The sequence below is a fragment of the Lemur catta genome, chromosome 4 (genome assembly GCF_020740605.2).
Source record: "Lemur catta isolate mLemCat1 chromosome 4, mLemCat1.pri, whole genome shotgun sequence".
Taxonomy (NCBI): domain Eukaryota; kingdom Metazoa; phylum Chordata; class Mammalia; order Primates; family Lemuridae; genus Lemur; species Lemur catta.
Window position 1 is genome coordinate 106,273,123 of NC_059131.1, and position 23,333 is coordinate 106,296,455.

At 39.8% G+C, this 23,333-nt stretch overlaps 1 protein-coding gene across 1 annotated transcript; it reads right to left on the reverse strand.

Moving 5' to 3' along the window:
- Positions 1-5,927: 5,927 nt before the first annotated feature.
- On the reverse strand, positions 5,928-23,007 carry LOC123637365 (toll-like receptor 6). Its single transcript, XM_045550525.1, has 2 exons — positions 22,955-23,007; positions 5,928-8,865 (listed from the first exon to the last, which is right to left on the reverse strand). The coding sequence occupies exon 2, from the start codon at positions 8,799-8,801 to the stop codon at positions 6,411-6,413; it is 2,391 nt and encodes a 796-aa protein (XP_045406481.1). The 5' UTR covers positions 8,802-8,865; positions 22,955-23,007; the 3' UTR covers positions 5,928-6,410.
- Between the last annotated feature and the right edge of the window lie 326 nt (positions 23,008-23,333).

Sequence of the window (23,333 nt, forward strand, 5' to 3'; positions counted from 1 at the left end):
TTGCTTCGGGTCAGTTGTCAGCGTGTTCGAGGACGCCATTCTGGTGGCCGCGCCCTTGTCTTTGGAGACAACGACAACGACAAGAACAGCGACAGGACACGAGGGCACACGGAGCTGGCGCCGCCGGCGGGGTCCCTGAGCCCGTGCTCGGCGGCAGGACGCGCGCCCTCGGGCAGCCACGTCCCCAGACGAAAGCCCCGGATTCTTCCTGGCGCGTAGTGGTACGGCTGCCTCTCTCCGTGTCCCCTGAAGTTCTGAGGTTTGTCTATGAATGCATTTCTGAAAGCGAAGGGATGGCGCACCCCGCGCACCCGCCTGCGACGCGCGGCGGGACTGGGGGGCGGCCTTTGGCCGGGAAAGGAGTCCCCGGCTCGCAGAGGCACGTCGTGAGTCTCGGCGCAGAGTCACGCCCGGGGACGGAAGGCCGCGGGGCGGTGGCGAAGCCCCGGAGCGCTCTGAAACGCCCGCTTCCCTGCAGACCCGCCGCCCTCCGAGCCGCTCGCCCGCCGCTTCTCCCCGTGTTGTCCCGCGGGTCACCACTGCACACACACACTGGGGACCACGTGCACGATGCATCGATGCAGCCACACCTCCCAAAGAAAACCTTAATTCTCAGAAAGCATGGCTTCTTTTTAAAAATATTTAACATTTTATTTAACCTAATATATCCCGAATACTATTTGACATAATCAATATAAAACATTATTAATGAGATGTTTTATGTCTTTTATTCTAAGTCTCCAAAATTCAGCGTGTGTTCTACACTTAACAGAACATCTCAGTTGGCCTACACGTATTTCAGGTGCTCAGTGGTCACACATGGCTACCATATTGGACAACACAGGTCTAGATGGAATTATTGCAACCACGCAAAGAAGTAGAAGCCCGAGTCCAGTTAACAGCATTCCACAGAGCTAATTCAAAACAAAGGTTCCAATATCTTATACTCTAGACAACCCTGTAGTTCTCTCCATAGCAGTTTCTCTGCCCACACCTATCTCATAACCACGCATTTCTTTTTGGATCCAGGGCAGTATAAATATGCTATCAATTAGATGTGATCTGTTGTTAGTTGGGGTTGTTTTTTAACAAAGCCTTATTGAGGCATAATTCACATAGCATAAAAAAGTTTCACCCATTTAAAGCATACAATTCATTGACTTTAGGCATATTCACAGAGTTGTGCAACCTTCACCAAATCAATTTAGAATATTTTCATTACCCTACAAAGAAACATTACACCTCTTTGCCATCAGCCTCCACTCCCCCATGTGTCCCAGTTTTAGGCAATCACTAATCTTCTCTATAGATCATATTAGTCTCTGCAGAGTTGTTGATTCTGGATAGTTTACATAAATGGAATCATACAGCAAGTGGCCCTTTGTGACTGGCTTCTTTCACTTAGCACGATGTTTCCGGGGCTCATGCAGCTGTAGCCAGAATCGGAATTTCAGTTTTATTGCCAAATCATACTCAGTTGCATGTAGATACCACATTTTATTTATCCATTCACCAGTTGGTGGACTTTATGGCTCTTATGAATAATGCTACCATGAACATTCATGTACAAGTTTTTGTGTAGACATATTTTCTCTTGGGGATATACCTAGGACTGGAATTGCTGCATAATATGGTAACTCTATGTTTAGCTTTTGAAGGAACTGCCAGACTGTTTGAAAGCAGCTACAGCACTTTACATTCCCACCAGCAGTATACAAGGGTTCTAATTTCTCCACATCCTCGCTGACATTTGTTATCATCTGACTTTTATTACAGCCATCCTACTGGATATAAAGTGGTATCTCATTGTGGTTGTGATTTGCATTTCCCTGATGATTAATGATGTTGAGGATCTTTTCATGTGTGTATTGGCCATTTGTATATCTTTTTGGAGAAATGTCTATTCAAAGCTTTTGCCCATTCTTTAAGTAGATAATTTGCCTTTTTAATGATTGATTAAAATGATTGTAAGAGTTCTATATATATTCTAGATAAGAATTCCTTATCGCATATATGATTTGCAAAAGATTGGGGGGTAGTCTTTTTCACTTTCTTTTCTTTTCTTTTCTTTTTTTTTTTTTTTTTTTTTTTTTTTGAGACAGGGTCTCGCTCTGTCACCCAGTCTAGAGTGCAGTGGTGCGATCGTAACTCACTGTAACCTCAAATTCCTGGGCTTGCCTCCCTAGTAGCTGGGAGTTTGAGACAAGCTGATCTCAAACTCCTGGCCTTGGCCTCTCAAAGTGCTAGGAGATTACAGGCATGAGCCACCACACCCGAATTTCACTTTCTTTTTTACCCCCAGAAACAGTGTCTCACTTTGTTGCCCAGGCTATACTCAAAGTCCTAGCCTCAAGTGATCCTCCCTCCCTTGGCCTCAAGTAGCTGGGATTACAGGTGTGCATACAGGTACACACGACCCGACTGGCCAATTTATACTTTAAAAACCATCACTCCAATTGCTGTTTGGAGAACGTGTGAGGCATGAGTAAAAGCAAGGAGGCCGGTCTGGAGGCAGCTGTAACAGACCAGGAGAAGTGCTGGCGGTTCAGTCAGGATGGCGGGTGTGCTGCTCCAGGTCACAGAGTGGAACACGCACACTGTCCTCTCATCACAGATGCACATAGGCAGGAAATATGAGAGGTCTGTACCTCTACTGGGTGTTGTAGATGTCTTGAGGGTACAGACTAACATGCTGCAGCAAAGGGATCTAAAAGCACAGGGGCTTACACGAGGCAGAAGTCTATGCCCTCGCACAACAGAGGTGAGCAGCCCAGGACACGTTGAGAGACTGGCGTGGGCAGCATGAAATGGTAGAAGGAGGAGCATGTCCTCAATGTGTGGCTTTCATCTCCAGGTTCTAGATGGTTCTTCCAATTCTTATCTCTCATCCAATGGAGAAGTGCAAGGGGCAAAGGAATTCACACTCATCTTTCTTAGATACATGGTCCAGAGAGGCATATGGGTTCCAGTTCCATCCCGTTGCCAAGAATTTTGTCACATGTCCACATCAAGCTGCAGGGTGGGACATGTAATCTCCAGATGAGTTGTCAGGTGCCTGATAAAACTCGAGCATTCTGGGATTCCATAAGGGGAGAATGGAGATTGATGACAACTAACCATCTCTGTCACAATATTTTTCAATTTATTCTGCATAGCCACCTGTTTTGGACTGAACTGTGTCTCTGTCACACCCAAAATTCATCTGCTGAAGCCCTAACCCCCAGTACCTCAAAAGGTGAGTGTATTTGGAGACAGGGCCTTTACACAGGTGATGAAGGCTAAATTCAGTTACAAGGGTGGGCCCTACTCCCACGTGACTGGTGTTCTCACAAGAGGAGGCGGAGACACCAAAGAAGCGCCTCCGCAGAGGAAGGGCGGTGTGAGGACACAGTGAGAAGGTGCCTTATGCAAACCGAGGGGGCAGACGTAAGCGAGGCCACGCCTGTTGGTCTTGGACATCCAGCCTCCAGAACTGTGAGAAAATACATTTCTGCTGTTTAAGCCACTCAGTCTATGATATTCTGTTATGGCAGCCCGAGCAGATCGATACATCTTCCTTCTCAATAATGATCACGGGGCAGGCAATCCCATTTCCCCCTCCTCTCCCTGCAGCCTCCCCCCATCACAGCCAATGGGTCTGGGCCGGGCAGTTATCTTTCCTGCTTTCAAACTTTCGTGGAGCTCAGCTATGTCCCTGCCTTTGGGTTCTGTGAGACACCTCTATATCCTTGAAATAAACACCCCTTTTCTCAAGCTGATATCTGTTACGTGCAATCAGAAGAATTCAACAGAGGAAACAGAGTTTCCTGGAGATAGAAGCCTTTCCCCTAAAGAAGAGATGGATTTCTTATGATAGAACTTTTGTCTGTCCGAGATACATGTATGTTCCTATGTGACAAAAATGTAGGTTTTGTTCCATTCTCCTTTTAAATGTTAAAATTCTGTATTTTCAATGTCCACAATATTCTGTGAGAAATATATTGATACCATTTAAAATTTTTGGTCATTTAGAATCTGGGACATAGTTTTTTGTTGTGGCTGTTGTTTTTAGTTTAGGAAACGGTTCGACAGATCTGTTCAACAGAGATTGTGGCAGAATTTACCACCTAGGATAGGGCCTAGGAAGGAAAATAGGTGTTCTCCTGAAGGGCAAGGAAGGGCTAACACAGACAGATGACGCTAATAAAATATCATTGAGGCTTATTTCTTTACAATTATTCATTATGAAACTGATTTATTAAATGAGCTAAATCCAGAAAGAAAGGGCTTTATTTTTCTCTAACCACTGCCTGATAACCAGGTTCTGTTGGATATCCCTCCGTCACTCCTGAATCTTGGGCAGATACCATAAAGTTTAGTGCCATGTCTCATTTTAGTAATTGCACCTCTATTTCAGGTATTAAAATATGCAGCCCAATCCAATCTAACAGCAATCTCACATCCCATTCAAAATTCTGCTTGGCCCTAGCTCAGGCCTTTCTTGCAGTCAAGTGAGGAAGGAATGTGGTCAGTTTCTTTACTCTTCCTCCACCTTCTCTGTCTTCTCTATATCCTGGATGTCCCCAGGCCCCTGCAAGGGAAGAGGGGGTTACACAAAGAAGAGCAAATCTCCTTGCAGTTAACTTTGGATGAGGCAGGCAGGCCATCATGCCCCTGCCTCCTATTGTAGCAGAGTCCATATGTTGGCTCATTCATGGGGTGCGTCTGTGGGTTATTGGAAGGACTTGAGTGGACCCCACATTGCACAGCTCCTTGGTGCAAGTGGCACATTATCTGGCTGACCTCTTGAAGCAATCTGCCTCCCCACCACCTGCAATAACCCTCTTCTGCCCAACCCCGTGGCCTCTCACTGCTGTAGTCCCTTTGTACAACAGGCTGCCTGGTTTGCTGAGGTCCCATCATGACAACTCAACCCCAGCTACCCTTTCCATGGTCAAGGCCTTGTGAAAAAAATTCATGTACTTTTGCCATGCCAACAATGGAAGAGCAGGTTGCAGTTACTGCTTCCCTTCTCTCATTCCGCCATTTTGGGCTGCCCAAGCCAATCTCTCACCTCTGAATTCTCCAGCTGGGAAGCATGCAACAAATATTTATCAAACACCTATATTTGCCAAGCACTATTACCAGTCTCTATGTCACAGTGCCCTTCCCCACCCAAAACTTCAGTGAACACTCATCAAGCTCTTCCAAGAGTTCTCACCCCACACCCATTCTGCTACACTGAAGCTGTGCACTTCTGTTGCTTTGCAAGCTTCCAGTCTCAGAGTGGGATGCCAGACTACTTTCCTACTATGCTTGGAGCCCTCTTTGGAAGAAATGCAAAGCAATCTCCCCATGGTCTGGAGCAGCAGTCCCCAACCTTTTTGGCACCAGGGACCAGTGTCATGGAAGACACTTTTTCCATGGATGGTGGGGGGACTGGGGAGGGGGTGGGAGCGGAGCTCAGGTGGTGATGCCCAGCATCTGTTTTCCAACAGGCCACAGACTGGTACTGGGCCATGGCCTGGAGGTTGGGGAACCGCAGGTCTAGAACCTCCACTTAATGACTCTTTAATCACCATTTTGAATCTCGTCTTCTGGAGATGGGTAATATGGATTGATGGTTACTGGTCTTTTCCTTGGTAAGTTCAGTGGGCTGTGTCTAGTATCTCTGTTTAAAATGTGGGAGCATTTACTGTCTTTTGTCAACTTTCGGGTTTTAGCCAAAATTCTAACACAATCAGGAAAGTCCCAATCATTACCCAGTTATAAATAAATTTGGTTCTGAATTTCCTTGCCAAGTGGGTAAATCTATGTCTTTCACCTCAACAGCCTATGATGAAGTCCATATTTCCCTTTAACATGTACATTATTATGCCATGAGTCCCACTGGTTAATTATGTATTTGTGTAGCAGGGCAAACAATTAAATACACTTTTACACAGATATAAAACAAAATACTTTTCTATATTCCATAGCTAATTTTTTTCCCAAGCCCCAAAGTTGAACACAATAATAAGTTTCATCCAGAGCCCAGTGGGGAGCCACAGGACACTCCAATGACCCATGCATACAATCCCAAGGTTGACGGTTTTCTTGCTGCCATGAAGCCACATAAACTCCTGCTCACACAAAATCCACTCGGGAAAGGAGAGCGGGGAGGAACCCTTGAAAGAGTGAGCATTTGCTCAAAAGAGACTGTTTCAATTTGAAAAAGAATGATTAAGCCAGAAAACATTGAGCTGTCTCTAATTGGCAAGTTGAGCACCACCTCCTGCCCCAGCTAATTCCCCAGTTGAAATACAGTTTTCATTAAGTCTTTCCTGAAAGCACGGGGATAATATAGGTACCCCCAAACAGTAACTTAGAACCGTAGTCTTCATCAGAATCCAAGTTAATGATGGTTGCTTCAGTCAGATGTTCTGATTTTTTTAAGTTTTCACATCATCATTTTCAGTCACTAGTGTTAATTTCATATTAAAAGCAGCTCTAATATTAGCCCAAAAAAGTCCATGTTTGCTTTTCTCTTTGGGCCATTCCAAATAAGTCCGTTGCATCATGAGAGCCTTCAGCTTGTGATACTTGCTGGGGATGATGTTCTGTGGAATGGGCTCCAGCAGGATCAGGATTAAGTTATCAGATCCTTCGTGGAAGAGATTGTGGTGGGCAAAGTAGAGTTCATAATGGCACCACTCACTCTGGACAAAGTGGGGAGACAAAACAAAGATGGACTTGTAACTCTTCTCAATGCAGTTTATGATGTTTTCCACAATGCTCTTGCCAGGAACAAAGTTTCTCTCATGGAGGCAAATCCGTATATCTTCTTTTTCTAGGCAAGGTACCAATTCATTCTTCACCCAAGCAGAATCATGTTCACTATAAGAAATAAAAGCATGGAACTGGAGAGTTCTTTGGAGTTCCTCTAAGGGCATGTTCTGAGCCCTGTGCCGGGTCTGGGTCCACTGGCACGCCATCCTGAGATACCAGGGCAGATCCAGGTAGATGCAGAGGAAGGTCACGGTGACAGCCAACACCAGCGTGATGGCCCCAATGGTGACCATCAGCAGAGCCGTGTTGCAGGATAATGGAGACATGTGAAAGTCTTTTAGGGGGGTCCCTTTATAGCTTTCTGGGTAGTCACACTTATAAGAATCAGGCCAGCCCTCTACCACTTCACTTGATACTTGGCCTATATTTTTGACAAATTCTCGTAGCTCACAGGTACATTGGAATGGATTGTTCCCTGCTTTTATTGACGTGATCTTCTGGCAGCTCTGGAAGAAATCAGCTGATGGCTGGGAAACCGAATTATGGTCAATGATCAGTACAGAAAGGCTGCTAAAGGTGCCACACCCGGGCAGGTCGATTATAGAATTGAAAGCAACATTGAGTTCTTGCAAAGCTTCCAGACAGGTGACATCTTTAGGGATGCTCTCTATTCTGTTACTGTGAAGATCAAGTACCTTGATCCTGAGAGGTAAACATCTGAAAACGGAGTCAGTAAGTACATTTGAAGACAAATTTAAGATAATTATACTCTCAACCCAAGTGCAATTTTCCTTATATCTATCGAATCCCAAAGAATTGAAGCTCACATCCAGCATTTCCAAAGATGGCATATCCTTAGTCATGAGACCTACACTGAAAAGGTCTTTTAATCCATTCTTTTGTAAGATAAGTGTCTCCAATCTAACTAACGTGGAACAATTTTGAAAAATACTATCTGTGAAAACATTCTGGGTAAAGTTCAAAAACTTAAATGTGCTTGGTGCCTTAGGACAAAGCATGTGTATAAGAGGTGAATCTGATATGGTTAACATCATAATGTTCATCTCAGAAAACACTCTGTATAACACCGTCTGTGAAAAAAGAGGAACTCGGTTGGTCACGTGTTCTATTTTCAATGCTTTCAATGCTGTTTTAGAATACATAAAGTCTTCTTTGTTAATGCTTTGAACTATTATTAAATTGTAAATATTGAGATATTCCACAGGTTTGGGCCAAAGGAATTGAAAAACTCTAACTAAGCATTTCCAAGTTGTTTCCATGTGGTCGAGGGTAAAATTCAATAAGGTTGAACCTCTAGTGAGTTCTGATAAAAATTTAATTAAAACTCCACAGTTCTCATCATTCAATTTAATATTAGTCAGTTGCAAGCACCGTAAAGTATTAACTGATATGTTCACCTGGACAGAGAAAAAATTATTTGGGTGAAAAACAAGATGAAGTATTTTTGTATTTAGAATTTGAAGACTTTCTGCCTCATTTTCTTTTACATAATAATTCCCTAAATCCAGAAGGATATAACTTATGTGCAGGTGAGCTATTGGCAGCAGATCTAATTGTTGTAACTTCGTAGCACTTAATCCCAAGAAATTCAGTTGTGTCAAGTTGCCAAACTCCTTACAGATGGGCAGGGCATCAAAGTCATTGAATGAGAGGTCTAAATGCTTGAAACTCACAATAGGATAGCAGGATATCTTTCGCAACTGATTATGAGATAAATCCAAATATTCCAAATCCTGGTTGAACTTGAAAATACTAAAATCAAGTCGCTGGATTCTATTATGGGAAAGTCTCAAAACTTTCAACCCTGACAGAAAGCTGATGTCAGAGATCTGAAGCTCAGATATGTTGTTTTGAGACATATCTAAGACTTTGGTTTTTGGTGGCAGGTCTTTTGGAACATGAGTAAGGCCTATTTTTGACCTATTTATTGCAAATTCATCTTCATCAGACAATTGTATTATGGTTCCAACTATTACGGTCATAACACAAACAAAATGGAAGCTTCTGACAGTAGGTTGTTTGTTTTTGGCCATGATGTTGCAGTGGCTATCCCAAATAGTTGTTGTTCTTCAGAGAATCTTGATATAAGTTCAAATTCTAGAAATATAATACACATTAAGATAAGTAAAGATTTATTTCTTTCAAACCTCCACTTACTAAACATAAAATCTAAATGATTTCTTCATTTAATATAAAGTCATTTCTGTCTCTATAATTTAATGTGATTTTTCTCTCATTCATGCAGTTTGCTCATACCAGAAGGACAATATAGACCTTATTATCAAAGAATCGTGGTTGTGTGTTTTGATGCATCTGGTGGCTGCCTGAGGGCTTCATTCAGGGCTTTGCTTTTGTTTTATATACCTCAGAACTTTCTCAGGGCTGAAGCAGCCTCCTGGGAAGAGTTTGTTAAAAACATTTAAGGGCAAATATACTAGCTGCAGCCTCTGAAGCAAGAGACAAGAGATGGGGCAAACAGCAGACACACCAGAAAGCCAGGGAAGGAAGGGGCTGGGACAGGAGATCCATGGGAGAAAAAAGGCTTTAGAAAGCTTGGTGTTTACCAAGGAATCCAGAAGGCCACACACATGGCCAGGGCTGGACACACGCTCAGAGAAGACCTGAGAAAATCCCAAACTTTCACTTCTGGCTGGCCTTTAGGTTCCATGCAAGTATAAAGTGAAGGCCAAGGCAGAGTTGTGAATAGCCTGGATAAGCAGTGAGGCTCCAACACAGAGCCAATCTGCAAAGATCAGGAGAGCTTTTGTTTTTGTTTTTGGTGTTTTGTTTTGTTTCTTGGTTTTGCTCCAGGTGTTTAAGGAAACCTCAAATCACTAGCCAACCACTAAGCTAACAGAACAGAGGATTCAATGACCACATATGACAAAAAATATAGTCTTTACAAAAATAGTTTAGAAAAGTCACTAAACAAACAAACAACTACAAGCCACAACAAGCAACAACAATAAACCCTGAGAAAAGGAAGGGAAATTGGTTTCTAGAGTTATCTCATGATAGTGTTCAAAATGTCTGGCTTTAAAAAAAACCCTATTAACTATTAGTTATGCAAATAAGTAAGAAAGTGTTGCCCATTCATATGGGAAAAAAGAAATTAAAAGAACAAAGTCAGAGAACTGACACTACCTAACATCAAGACTTACTCTAAAGCTACAGTAATCAAGGCAATGTGGTTTTGGCAAAAGAATAAACAAACAAATCAATGGACAAGAATAGAGAGCTCAAAAATAGATCCACACAAATATAGTCAACTGATCTTTGACAAAGGAGTAAAGACAATTCAATGGAGAAAGGATAGTCTTTTCAGTAAACAGTGCTGGAAAAACTAGACATCCACATGCCAAAAAAAAAAAAATCTAAACACAGACCTTACAGTTTTCACAAAAATTAGCTCAAAATGAACCACAGACCTAAATGTAAAATGTAAAACTATAAAACTTCTAGAAGAGGTAATAGGAGAAAATCTAAGTGATTTTGGATTTGGTGATGATGTTTTAGATACCATATTAAAAACACAATCCAAGAAAGAAAACCCTGTTAAGTTGTACTCCATTAAAATTAGAATGTTCTTCTTTGCAAAAGATACTGCTAAGAGAGTGAAAAGACAAACCACAGACTGGGAGAAAATATTTGCAAAACACATATTTGATAAGGATTTGATTCTGAAATCAAGAACTCTTAACTCTACAATAAGAAAACAAACAACCTAATTTTAAAATGGGCAATACCTCTGAACAGACACTACACTGAAGAAGATATACAAATAGCAATACACATATGAAAGGACACTCAACATCATATATCAGGGAATTGAAAATTAAAATAACAATGAGATACCACTACGCACCTATGAAAATGGCTAAAATCCCAAAACATCATCAAATGTTGGTGAGGATGTGGAGCAACAGGAACTCTCTTTCATTGTTGGTTGGAAAGAAAAATGGCATAACCACTTTGGAAAACAATCTGACGGTTTCTTACAAAGCTAAACATGGTCTTACCATATGATCTAGCAATCACACTCCTAGGTATTTACTCAATTGAAAACTTCTGTCTACACAAAAACCTACATATGGATGTTTATAGAAGCTTATTAGAAGCAACAGATATCTTTCAACACATAAAAAGATAAACTGGTACATTCATACAATAAAATATTATTCAACAATAAAGGCAAATGAACTGGAGGGGCTTCAAGATAACTGCATAGAGGCACCCAGCACTTCCTTTCTCCACAAAGAAGGACCAAAACAGTAATTAGATAACCACATGTCAAATAGAGATTCTAAGAGAGAACACTGGAATTCAGCAGGGAAGTGACAGAGAACCTCTGGGGCATGGAAGAAGAGGGGAGCAAAGTAGCCAGCCCAGCCAGGATCAGCTTGAAGCCAGGAGGAACTCCCCATTCCAGAGAGATCCCCAGCAGTCCACATTCCCACCATGGACTACTGCAATCCAAGCCACGGGAGAGCCCCTCAGCCCTTATGGGCCCTGAGAATAATATAGGAAGCTGCCTGTAGTCCATGCAACAGCACTGTTCCTCAGAGGGAATTCACTCTGGGTTCCACACACACCGCTGGAGACCCAAGCAGCTGCAGCACAATGCCATTTTGAGAGCCCAGACTCCATCAGACTATATCCTCCTCTGAAGCCCTGCAGCTCCTAAATCTCCACATCCCAGAAGCCTCGCTGACATCCCCCTATAACCACTCAGAGGGCTGAAGCATCATGATGCCAGCTAAACCCAGCAGTACAACCAAGTCCCCAGCACTCTAGCCCATGTGATGTCCTACACCCCTGGGAATAGGCAGTGTAGTGCACTAGGGAGGCTGCCCCTAGGACAAAGGGAGCTGAAGCATGCACTCCCCAAAGCCTAAGAGGCACATGCTCAGGGATGCTATCAGTGACAACAACCCTATCCCCTCCATGTGGTGAGGCCACTGCAAACCTGCATGCACCTTCAGGAGGCCTGAGGACAAGTCTTCCCCACCCTCTACTGCCAGCACCTACACACCACTACTGCTACTGATACCCACCCATGCATGCCACCTGGGGCTCCAGGTATTGGCCCACCCAGCCTGAAACCACCACTGTTGGTACCTGTGCCTGCACTTTGAGGCCCAAAGGTTGGCCCACCACCACTGCTGCTACTTCCAATGCTATGCACATCACCCAGGGCCCAAGGACCTGCTCAAACACCTGGCACATCACTGCCACTGAAGGCACCTAAGTAAGCCTCTTGGAGGCCCAAAGACCTCCTGCCCAGGGGCCTGAGGACTGGCATGCCCAGTCCAATGCCACCAATACTGTGCCTGAGGACAGGCACCCTTGTCATCCTTGTCCCCAGCAAAGCCTTGCCACAGCCTCTGCTAACAATCACCTAAGCCACCAAGGAGTTCACAAACATCAATGATACTGATTACAGCCAAAGTAATCATACAAATACAACACCCCTGTGCCCACCCAGAATGGAAGCCATAGTACCCTACCCAACTAACACTATAAATACATCTATAGCAAAATATCTTTCCATATAAAAGCCAAACCATAAAATTGGAAAAAGGAACTATTGCATCAGATGCACAGATATCAATATAAGGACACAAGAAACATGAAAAAGCAAGGAAACATGACACTTCCAAAGGAACACAATAATTCTCCAGTAGTATATCCCAAAGAAAAGGAAATCTATAAAATACCTGGAAAAGAATTTGAAATAATGATGTTAAAGAAACTCAGTGAGAAACAAGAGAACACAGATGAACAGTAACAAAGAAATCAAGAAAACAATTCATGATCTGAATGAGAAATTCAACAAAGAGATAGATGTCATAAAAAAAAAGCCAACCAGAAATTGGAATAGAAGAATTCAATGAATGAAATAAAAAATACAATCTTGAACTCCAATAAGAGACTAGATTGAGCAGGAGAAAGAATTTCTGAACTTGAAGACAGGTCTTTTGAAATAACACAGTCAGACAAACAAAAAGAAAAAACAAAAAGAATAAAGAATTAAAAAGAATTTTAAAAAGCCTATGTGACATATGACATACCATTAAGCAAACAAAATTCGCATTTGGGGAGTTACAGGAGAAGAGACTGGAAAAGGCACAGAAAATTTATTTAATGAAATATGTAGGATGTCTATATCTTCCAATGTTTTGATATAGGAATGTGAAAAAATTCCCAAATAGATTTATCCCTAAAATATCCTCTCTAAAGCACATCACAGTCAAATTGTCAAAAGTCAAAGACAAAGACAGAACCCTAAAAACAGCAAGAGAAAAGCTTCAAGTCAAATGTAAGGGAATCCTCTTTAGACCAACATATTTCTCCAGCAGAAACCTGACAGGCCATGAGAGAATGGGATGACATATTCAAAGTGCTGAAAGCAAAAAAACTGCTAAGTAAGAATACTATATACAGCAAAGGTATCCTTAAAAAACAAAGGAGATCACACAGTATATGGTCAGAAGCTAAAAGAAAAAAAAATATTTTAAAAAATTAAGGAGAAATAAAGTCTTTCCCAGATAAGCAAAAACTGAGGGTATTCATCACCACCAGACCAGCCCTATAAGAAGTGCTTAAGGGAGTCCTACATCTGGAAGCAAAAGGATGATATCTACCATCAGGAAAACACACAAAGTATAAAATTTACTGGTAGAGCATATACATAAATGAGAAAGAGAAAGAAATCAAATGTTACCACTATAGAAAACCATCAAACCGCAATGATAAGCAATAAGAGGAAAAAAGGAACAAAGGATACACAAAATGACCAGAAAACAATCAAGTGACAGAAATAAATGTTCACCTATCAATAATAACCTTGAATGTAAACAGATTCCATAATGAAATAAAAATAGAAATCAATAGCAAGAGGAACATTGGAAACTATACAAATACATGGAAATTAAACATCATGCTCCTGAATGACCATAAGTCAATGAAAAAATTTTAAAAGAAATAAAAAAAACTCCTTGAAACAAATGAAAATGGAAACACAACATACCAAAACCTATGTGATACAGCAAAGGAGAGGTAAGAGGGAAGTTTATGGCAATAAACACCTTCATCAAAAAAGTTGAAAGATTTCAAATAAACAACCTAAGAATACACTTCAAGAAACTAGAAAAGCAAGAACGAACCAAATCCAAAATTAGTAGAAGAAATAATAAAGATCAGAGCAGAACTAAATAAAATAGAGACTAAAAAAATACAAAGAATTAATGAAACAAAAATTGGTTTTTCGAAAAGTTAAAATTGATAAACCTTTAGCTAGAATAACCAAGAAAAAAAAGAGAAACTACCCAATAAATAAAACCATAAATGAAAAAGAAATTACAACTGATACCACAGAAATACAAAGGATAATTAGACACAATTAAGAACCACTGTGTGCTAATAAATAGGAAAACCTACAGGTAATAGATAATTCCTTGACACACACAACCTACCAAGATTGAACCAGGAAGAAGTAGAAACCCTTAATAAACCAATAACAAGTAATGAGATTGAATCAGTAACAAAAAGTCTGCCAACAAAAGCTAAGGACTGGATGACTGCTTTCTATTAAACTTTTAAAAAGGAACTAATACCAATTTTTCTAAAACTATTCCAAAAAATTGAAGACAAAGGAATGCTTCCTAATTCACTCTACAAAGCCAGCATTACCACACAAAAACACATCCTCAGAAGAAAACCATGGGCCAATATCCCTTTTAAACATAGATGCAAAAATACTCAAAATACTAGCAAACTGAATCCCATAGGATACCAAAGAGGTAATACACCATGATCAAGTGGGATTTATTACAGGGATGCAAGGATGGTTCAACATACACAAATCAATAAATGTGATCCATCACATCAACAGAATGAAGGACAAAAACCACATGGTCATCTCAATACACATGGAAAAAGCATTTGATAAAATTCAACATCTCTTCATGATAAAAACTCACAACAAATTAGGTATAGAAGTACCATACCTCAACACAATAAAGGCCATATATGACAAACTCACAGCTCACATCATACTGAACTGGGAAAAGCTACTCATCACTGCTATACTCATGTGACTGTCATTAGTACACCTAAATGTTTATGTTTGCAAAAATATGTATGTTATTATTGTCTATTTCATTGTGTGATGTGGTCTATGAAGTGTTATGTTGTATTTTTATGTTTCTCAAAATCTAAATAAATGTCTTTTAAAGAATCTTTAAAATTTGTTTTCAGAATAATATTTTTGGGACTTTGATCTTCCAGGATTTCCACATGCAGAATTATGGCATTTGGGATTATGTCTTTTGGGATTATGGCCCAAGTCCTACTTTCAGACACTCAGCTCATTTTGTCCAAGGCAGCATGAGAAGAAAAGTACAGGGAGGAAGCTGGTTGACATGACACTGAGGCCCAGCCAAGAGGCAGATGCAGCTGCAGCTTGCTGGCTAAAGCCAGGCGGAAGATGACATGCATAAATCCTTTCATGAGGGCACATGAGGCCTGGAATGAGTCCGAGTCCACGTCACAAGGAAGAACTACTGACCGTCTTCTCCTCCATGAATTCGGCCTGACCAAAACTAGCTACAGGTGGCCAGGCAGAAATGATAACCCTGTTCAAGGAGCCACTGGAAGAGGTCCAATTAATGCAGATCAAACCTGGTGCTTATAACTGGCTGAGGGGTGGTAGCAGGCACATGAACCCAGACTCCATGTTCGTGACTGGGAAAAGGGGGTGGGACTACAATTGTACAAAAGGGAAACAAGGAGCTAGTCCCAGGAACTCAGACATACACTCAGGGGCTACTTTAGTCAGGCTCTGATCTGCACAGAAAAGCATCTGTGAGCCGTCACAGGGGACAGAAGCCAGCACACCTCTGTGTACCAGCCCGCACGGCCAGACAGGCTCCATGGCTGTCTAAATCCCACAGTGGCATTCGGACTGTTCACCCTCATGACCGAATCACCTTCCAAAGGCCCCATCTTCTGTATCATCACACTGGGGATCAGGTTTCAGCATATGAATTTTGGGGGGGGGGACACAAATATTCAGACCATAGCAAAGATATATATATTCCACTGTATTTCATCTTAGAAAATTTCTTTAGTCATGGAATGTCATTTTTTGACACAATTTTCATGAAAATGGATAAGCATTTTTCCAACCTACATTGGACCAGAAGCAACAAATTCAGGGAGACATGATTCAGCACTTGATAATCTGATAACCTCAAGTTCCAACAGTTGACATAGTGAAAAAATGGGAGAAGATTAGAGAGATGTTAAAAAGTACGTTGAGGCCGGGCACAGTGCCTCACGCCTGTAATCTTAGTACTTTGGGAAGCCGAGGTGGGAGGATCACTTGAGGCTGGGAGTTTGAGACCAGTCTAAGCAAGAGCAAGACCCCGATCTCTACAAAAAATTAGAAAAAAAAAATTAGCCAGGTGTGGTGGCATGTGCCTGTAGCTACTCGGGAGGCTGAGGCACAAGGATTGCTTGAGCCCAGGAGTTTGAGGTTGCAGTGAGCTATGATGATGCCACTGCACTCCAACCTGGGCAACAGAGCAAGACTCTGTCTCAGAAAAAAGGTACACTGACAAACTCCGAAGGTATGTCAGGCTAAAGTTGCTTTATGTAAGAGAGAACTACTTTCTCAGGGCACAGAAGGCCTCACTGCATTACAATAGATTATAGACATTGATGTTCATGACAGTGTTCAGTGAACAAGAAAAGATTACCTGGCTGAGGCATGGAGACAGGTGTATAAGCCAAGGTTTGTGACTGGACAAAGGGTGGGAGCTTCCAGGCTGGCTCAGACCCCTTCCAGGCTCTGTTCTGCAGAGAAAAGCATCTATGTGCTCTTGGGGGACAAAAACAGGCAACCACATTTCTTAAGTAGGGCCTTGTGCTGCAGGAATAATGGACGGCAGATTCTCACTGCTCACTGTTACTCAGTTTTATTTACAAAAGGACCCACTTTTCATCACCAGAGGATATACTGGAAATAGTAAAACAGTCAAGAGATGAGGAGGGTTTCAACCAAACATTTTTTGGAAGAGTGAAAACTTTAGTTGGGGAACTTTTATTACAAAATGGAATATGGCTAAAAGCTTCCCCTATATAACCTCTCCCATTGCCCATCAGAACACCCATGAAGACACACAAACATTTGAAAATGCACCTTGCCACCGAAAGCAAAGAAGGATGGAAACCCTAGGGCAGGATCCAGGGGCCTCTTCACGCATGAAGAAGTAACTGGAGCTGTATTAAGGAAAGCCTGGGACACTCAAGCTTTGTCTCAGGAAGACAGCCTCCCTGACGACAGGCAGGAAGAAACTTTGTCCCTCTCTCTGTCTGTCTCTGAGTCCCACACCAAGGATGTGTACCAGCCAGTACTTGATCAGTAATTAGGCAGCATTCCTTTGACCCCAGTGGTACTGATATGAGTGGATCAGCATGCTGCGTTTTCCTTCCACAGACTACCACACCCCAAGGCCCCTCAGGGTCTACGCCTAGTCAGTGCTGGACTCTACCAGGTAAGAACTGAATGAGAGGCAGGGAAGGAGGGGGCACACTGCATTCTGAGAGGTGTAGCCCATACAATAATACTTGTACCTAGGGGTGGTGACAGGAACACTGGTAGCTGTATTCACCAGGAACTGCAGCTGTGTATATAGTACTCCATTAGGTTGAAGTACCAGATAATGGGACAGTGGGGAAAGGAGAAGCTACTACTTCATACTGGTTATACAATCAAAACAAATAGCTCAAAATGAAGCCATAATATATAAGAACACCTCTGCAGCAAATAACACTGCATCAAAATTTATGAAGTAAAACATGTTAAAAACATAAGGCGACATTGATTGTGAAAGTAGTATATTTCTATTGGTCAAATAAAATAATTAATAAAAGATTTAACAGAAACTTGTAAACTTTGTACTCTGTCAAAAGAAAATACTGTATATGTAACTTCTGAGAGTTCATAGAGGCATTTACTAAAATTGATTGTTTATTAGGTCAAAATATTTTTAAATAAATATCTCCAAACAGAAATTATAAAAGGCATATTTCTGACCACAAGAGAAACTTTTTAAACCACTTTTTTAAATGTTCTAAATAAATTCTGGGTCAAGAAAATCACATTTTCAAATACAAACATTAAAAATTATGAAAGTCAGGAGGGTGGTTTGCACATGCTCCAGCCTCCTCTTCTTGCCCTAAATCCCTAAAATGACCAAAAATTTTTTAAAACATTTTTAAAATTAATTAATTTAAATATATATATTTAAATTATATATATAAATAAAATCTCCATCATGCACTAAAAAGCAAGAGGACCTTAGGGAACTGAAACCAGGAAAAGTCTCTGAAATTCATAAAGAGATTGGACTACGATAGACAGAATACTAGCCTTCCAAAGATGTCCACTTTCTAATCCCTAAACCTTATGAATACGCTGTGTTGCATGGAAAAGGGGAACTCATGTTGCAGATGAAACTGAGGTTGCTAATCAGGTGATCTTAAAATGGGAAGATTATTCTGGATTATTTGGGTGGGCCCAATATAATCATAAGCATCCTTACAAGGGGAAGAGAAAGACAGAAGAGGAGGTCAGAGTAATATGATATGAGAAGGACTTGACCCACAATTGCTGGCTTTGAAGATCAAGGAAGGGGCCATGAGCCAAGAAATGTGGGCAGCTTCTAGAAGCTCAAAAAGGTAAGTAAAGGGATTTTTCCCCTAGAGGCTCCAGAAAGAATGCAGCATTGACAACCCCTGCCTTGCCTAACAAGAGCTGTCAGTCTTCTACCTTATGGAACTGTAAGGTAATGAATGTATATTATTTTAAGCCACAAAGTTTGTGATGATTTGTTATAAGCAGTAGTAGAAAATTAGTACATACTAGTTTGATCCACCATCCTAACAAACAGGCTGTAAAAACAGATCAACAAACACTTTCACAAGGAGCCCTAAACACAATTTGGATTGCACAACCTAGAAGCATGACACTGCAGAAAGCAAACACTGTGATAGAAAGGCACCAAACTCACAATGTGACAGAAGTTAACACCCAAGAAAACAGAAATAAAAGAGCAGAACAGGCATTTCTAACAAATAGATATCTGCAAAAAGAGGCAAGATTCTAAAAAAGGAATGGAGTAGGAATCATAAAAATTAAAAACTTAATAATTGAAATGGAAAGCTCGTTGGATGAGCAAAATGACACCACTGATTAGAAAACTAGTGAAGATCAGAAAGAGGAATTTTCCCAAAACTCAGCACAGGTGGCCAAAGAGATGGAATATACAAAAGAAATGCTAAGAGACATGGAAGACAGATCCATATCTGAATTCCCTGAGGATAGTCTCTCCTCTGAAAAGAAATTGACTCCAGGGGAAAAAAAAATGGGATGCAAGAAGGAATACTTAGCAAAGTAGTAAAATTTACTGTTAAGTATTGATGACAACAATTTTAATAAAAATCTGGAGCTACAACTGCCAATGATAACTAGGGAATTGGCAGATGGTGGGAGGATAAGGAGAGAATGCTCTAAAAGCATGTTAAGATCCTTGTTTGATTGAGAGGAAGCTGTAGATACCAATTAACTCAAGATGTTAGAAAACATAAGTTTGAGTATGCATGTTATAAAATTAAAAGTAACTATTAGAAAATACAATAAAAGGGATAAATTTCAGTCATTTTTTAGGAAGGGGTAGAAGCTCAGAATGAAGAAACCCCAATTAATCTAGATGTGTCCTGAAGGAATAACCCATTGAGTAATTAGGGTGTTTCTGGGATTGTAAAAATGGTCTATTATTAGCAAATCTATGACTACAATTCATAGGAATAGGTCAAAGGAGAAAGACAGATGACCATCTCCATAAATGTCAAAAATCTACTTGACAAAATTCAACACTCATCTTTGATTAAAAATACAACTTTAAACTAGATATTTAAAAGATATTTGATAAAGAATATCTCAAATATTTAACTTCAGCCAGTATCCCAACACAACGCTTCCTGTTAAAGTCCGTGTCGAGAGGGCACACTATTAACACTGTTCTTACTAGAAGTTCTGGCCACTATAATAAGGGAGAAAAAATGACAGGAAGAAATACTGGGAGGGAGAAATAAAATTATCATTATTTTTAGATCATAAGATTGTCAATGAGGAAAACCCATGAGAAGCAATGGAAACACTGTTAGCACCAGTAGAAGAGTACAAGATAAATTATTTTTGAAAAAGAAAGCTAATTGGCCTAAAATAGCAGGCTGTCAAATAAATTATAAAATCTCCATATAAAGAAGTATTACTAATAAAAATAATAAAATAAAAATCTAATTCCATGAGAAAAATCTTCTATCTCTATGTAGGTGACAAAAAACAGTTTATAAGAAAAGATCTAAGTAAATATGTACACACATGTGGAAAAATTAGTAAGATACATACCAAGATATTAACAGTGATTATCTGTGCATGATAAGATTATAGGATAGTTTCGTTTTCCTCTTAGTTTTTACCTGTATTTCTCAAATTTTCAACATTAAAAATTAAGTACAGCATATTATTTGCTAGAACACAATAGCCAATAATATGTATTATGTTCAATCTCACAAAAAGTAAAAATACATGTTAAAACTAAATAGCACATAACATCTAGATGATATTTAGTAATAAAGGGGGGATTTCTAAGACAGACCAGTTATTAGATATTATTAAGGATAAATTTTGGCCGGCATGGTGGCTGATGCCTGTAATCCTAGCTCCCTGGAAGGCCGAGGCGGGCGGATCATTTGAGCTCAGGAATTCGAGACCAGCCTGAGCAAGAGCAAGACCCCGTCTCCACTAAAAAAAAAAAAAAGAAAGAAATTAGCTGGACAACTAAAAATATATATATATTAAAAAAATTAGCCAGGCGTGGTGGTGCATGCCTATAGTCCCAGCTACTCAGGAGGCTGAGGCAGTAGGATCGCTTGAGCCCAGGAGTCTGAGGTTGCTGTGAGCTAGGCTGACGCCACGGCACTCTAGCCTGGGCAACAGAGTGAGACTATGTCTCAAAAAAAAAAAAAAAAAAGAATAAATTTTAATTTTTGGTAATGTTAATACTTAGGAAAATATATTTTTTTAGAGATACAAAATAAAGCATTTAGGAATATGTTTTCAGAATATTTATAATTTTTACTTTAAGATATTTAAATATAAAAAGATAAAATGAATCAAATGAGAAGTTTTGTTCCTTAAAATATTTTTTAAAAGGTATGATTTTTTTCACATACCAAATTTGGAAAATTCAAAAATATAATACCCAGTGTTGGTAGGTGAGAAATGAAACAAGAACTCTCATTTACTACTTAGGCAAGAATGAAAAATTAGTACAACCTTTCTAAGGGACAATTTGGTAGTTTATATAAATTTCTTAAAAATATGCCTCCTCTTATTTTAGCAATTTCACTTCTAGGAATTTTCTAGAGAAATAATCAGAGATATACCCAAGAATATAATATGACTATGAGGATACTGATGACATGAAAAATTGAAAAAATCAGAATTTCTTATGTAGAAAATTGTTAAATCAGTTATGGTACACCCATAACATGGAATAGCATGCAGCCTCAAATATTGCATGTTGGAAAAAAACAACTACAATATAATGTTAAGTGAATAGAAGAATACAAAATTGCACATGTAGTAGGACTCTAATTTCATAAAATATGGTTAAAAACTGACATATACACAAAGCCTAGAGGACAAAAGAATGTGAAAATATATACCAAATGCTGATAGTGATTATCTCTGAATCTCTGAATTATAGATGAATTTAATTTTCTTTCTTATACTTTTAAATATTTCTAAAATTTCTAATATTCAACATCTTTTATGATCTGAAAAAAGTTATCTTAAGACAATTCAAGAGTTGTTTTTAAATATAGCAAATGTAAAAATATTTCATATTTAAAGAAATATGCTTGTATTATTTGGAATATTAAAATATAAAGACGGAGAACTTCTACATGATGGTAGGTAACTGGCTTTCACAGATGGGGACCCACCTTACAGCGCCCACCACCCCCTGGCGCCACATTATGTCTATGTTCAGGGGACTGAAATTCAGCCACTATGTGAAAAGTTGATCAGCTTCCTTCTAACACCCTCCCACAAAATAGAAATGTTAATGAGCAAGCCAGTAATTTTATATTTAAGAGGGAAACAAAGAAGGGGGAAAGGGGGAAGATAAGAGTGAAAGATTAGAGAGTTCACAGTTTTTTAAAGGAAGTAAAAAGATAACAGGAAAAAGCTGTTGGTTTTTTATGCATCAAATGAGAAGGGCAAGAATAAAAGATGAAATAAGCTCTATTTCAGAAAAAAAAAAAACGAGGGATGAGATCTATGCAAATTATAACTACAAGAAGGGAGAGATCAGAAAAAACATTAGGTGAGGTAAGTGAAGGAGATTCCATAATCAAGTCAACAAATTTGCAAGAGAAACATAGTTCATTTGTCAAACTTAAGGTGAGAGACCTGGAGGAAGGCAAGTGCCAGGCACCCGTGCAGCATTCAACATTACAAAAAGCTTGGTCCCTGCCACTTCCTTCATTTAATAAATGTTTATTCAGAGTCTGCTTTGTGCCAGCGTCCAGGCTCAGCACTACGCGCTGCGGATATAAATACGAATAGAACTGACATAATTCCTGCTTTCAGAAAGCTTATGCATTAGTGACAGATACAGACCAATAAACTATTACAGTACCAAGTGACAGGGGAGATGAAACACACACGGCTACTATAAAAATGTATAACATAAAGGTGCTGATCAGTGGCATAAATTACTGTTAAATGTTATTAAAAACAAGAAACTAGGAAAAGGTGAAAAGAAAAACTGTAGTAGATCAAAGCAAAAGAAATAAATGAGTTTTTTCCTCAACTTTCACTGCAAGTGCTAGTTGTTTTCTACCTTTTCCAGATAGCCATAAAGATACGCTACTTTTTACCTTTCTTGTGCAAGTCAAAGGACATCCACAGCATTTGAAAAAACACTTCAAATCATTCTACAAAAACTTCAAGGAAATGTTACCTATTTCTTATAATAATTAGCATTTTCTTGCTTATTTGAAACACTCGCGTCATGATTTGAAAAGCTACAACAGCATTTTTACTTACCAAGATTTCATTTTCAGAAGAAGAGAAAATAACCTGTAAATGCACGGAAATACGTTTGAAAAGGCTTGACAAATACAAGTCCTTAAGTAAAGAGGTAACTTGGGAACAGTGTGGTGCCATCTGTCGGCCCCCACGGGAATTACTCCTCCCAATAAATTTCACTTTCAAAGGTCAGGAGCAAAGCATGTGATGTGAGTTGGCAGCTTTTTCTGGGCTACAGACTAAACCAGTAATCAAATTTTTAAATTCATATGAGCAAGCAGCTTATGAAAATTTCAGTGTAAAAAAACATTTTTCTAAAGTAATATTTCTCCACAGGAGTTGTTTGCAACCTGAATGTTAAATTGTCACAGAGTGGAAAGTTACTAAACTTAGCCTG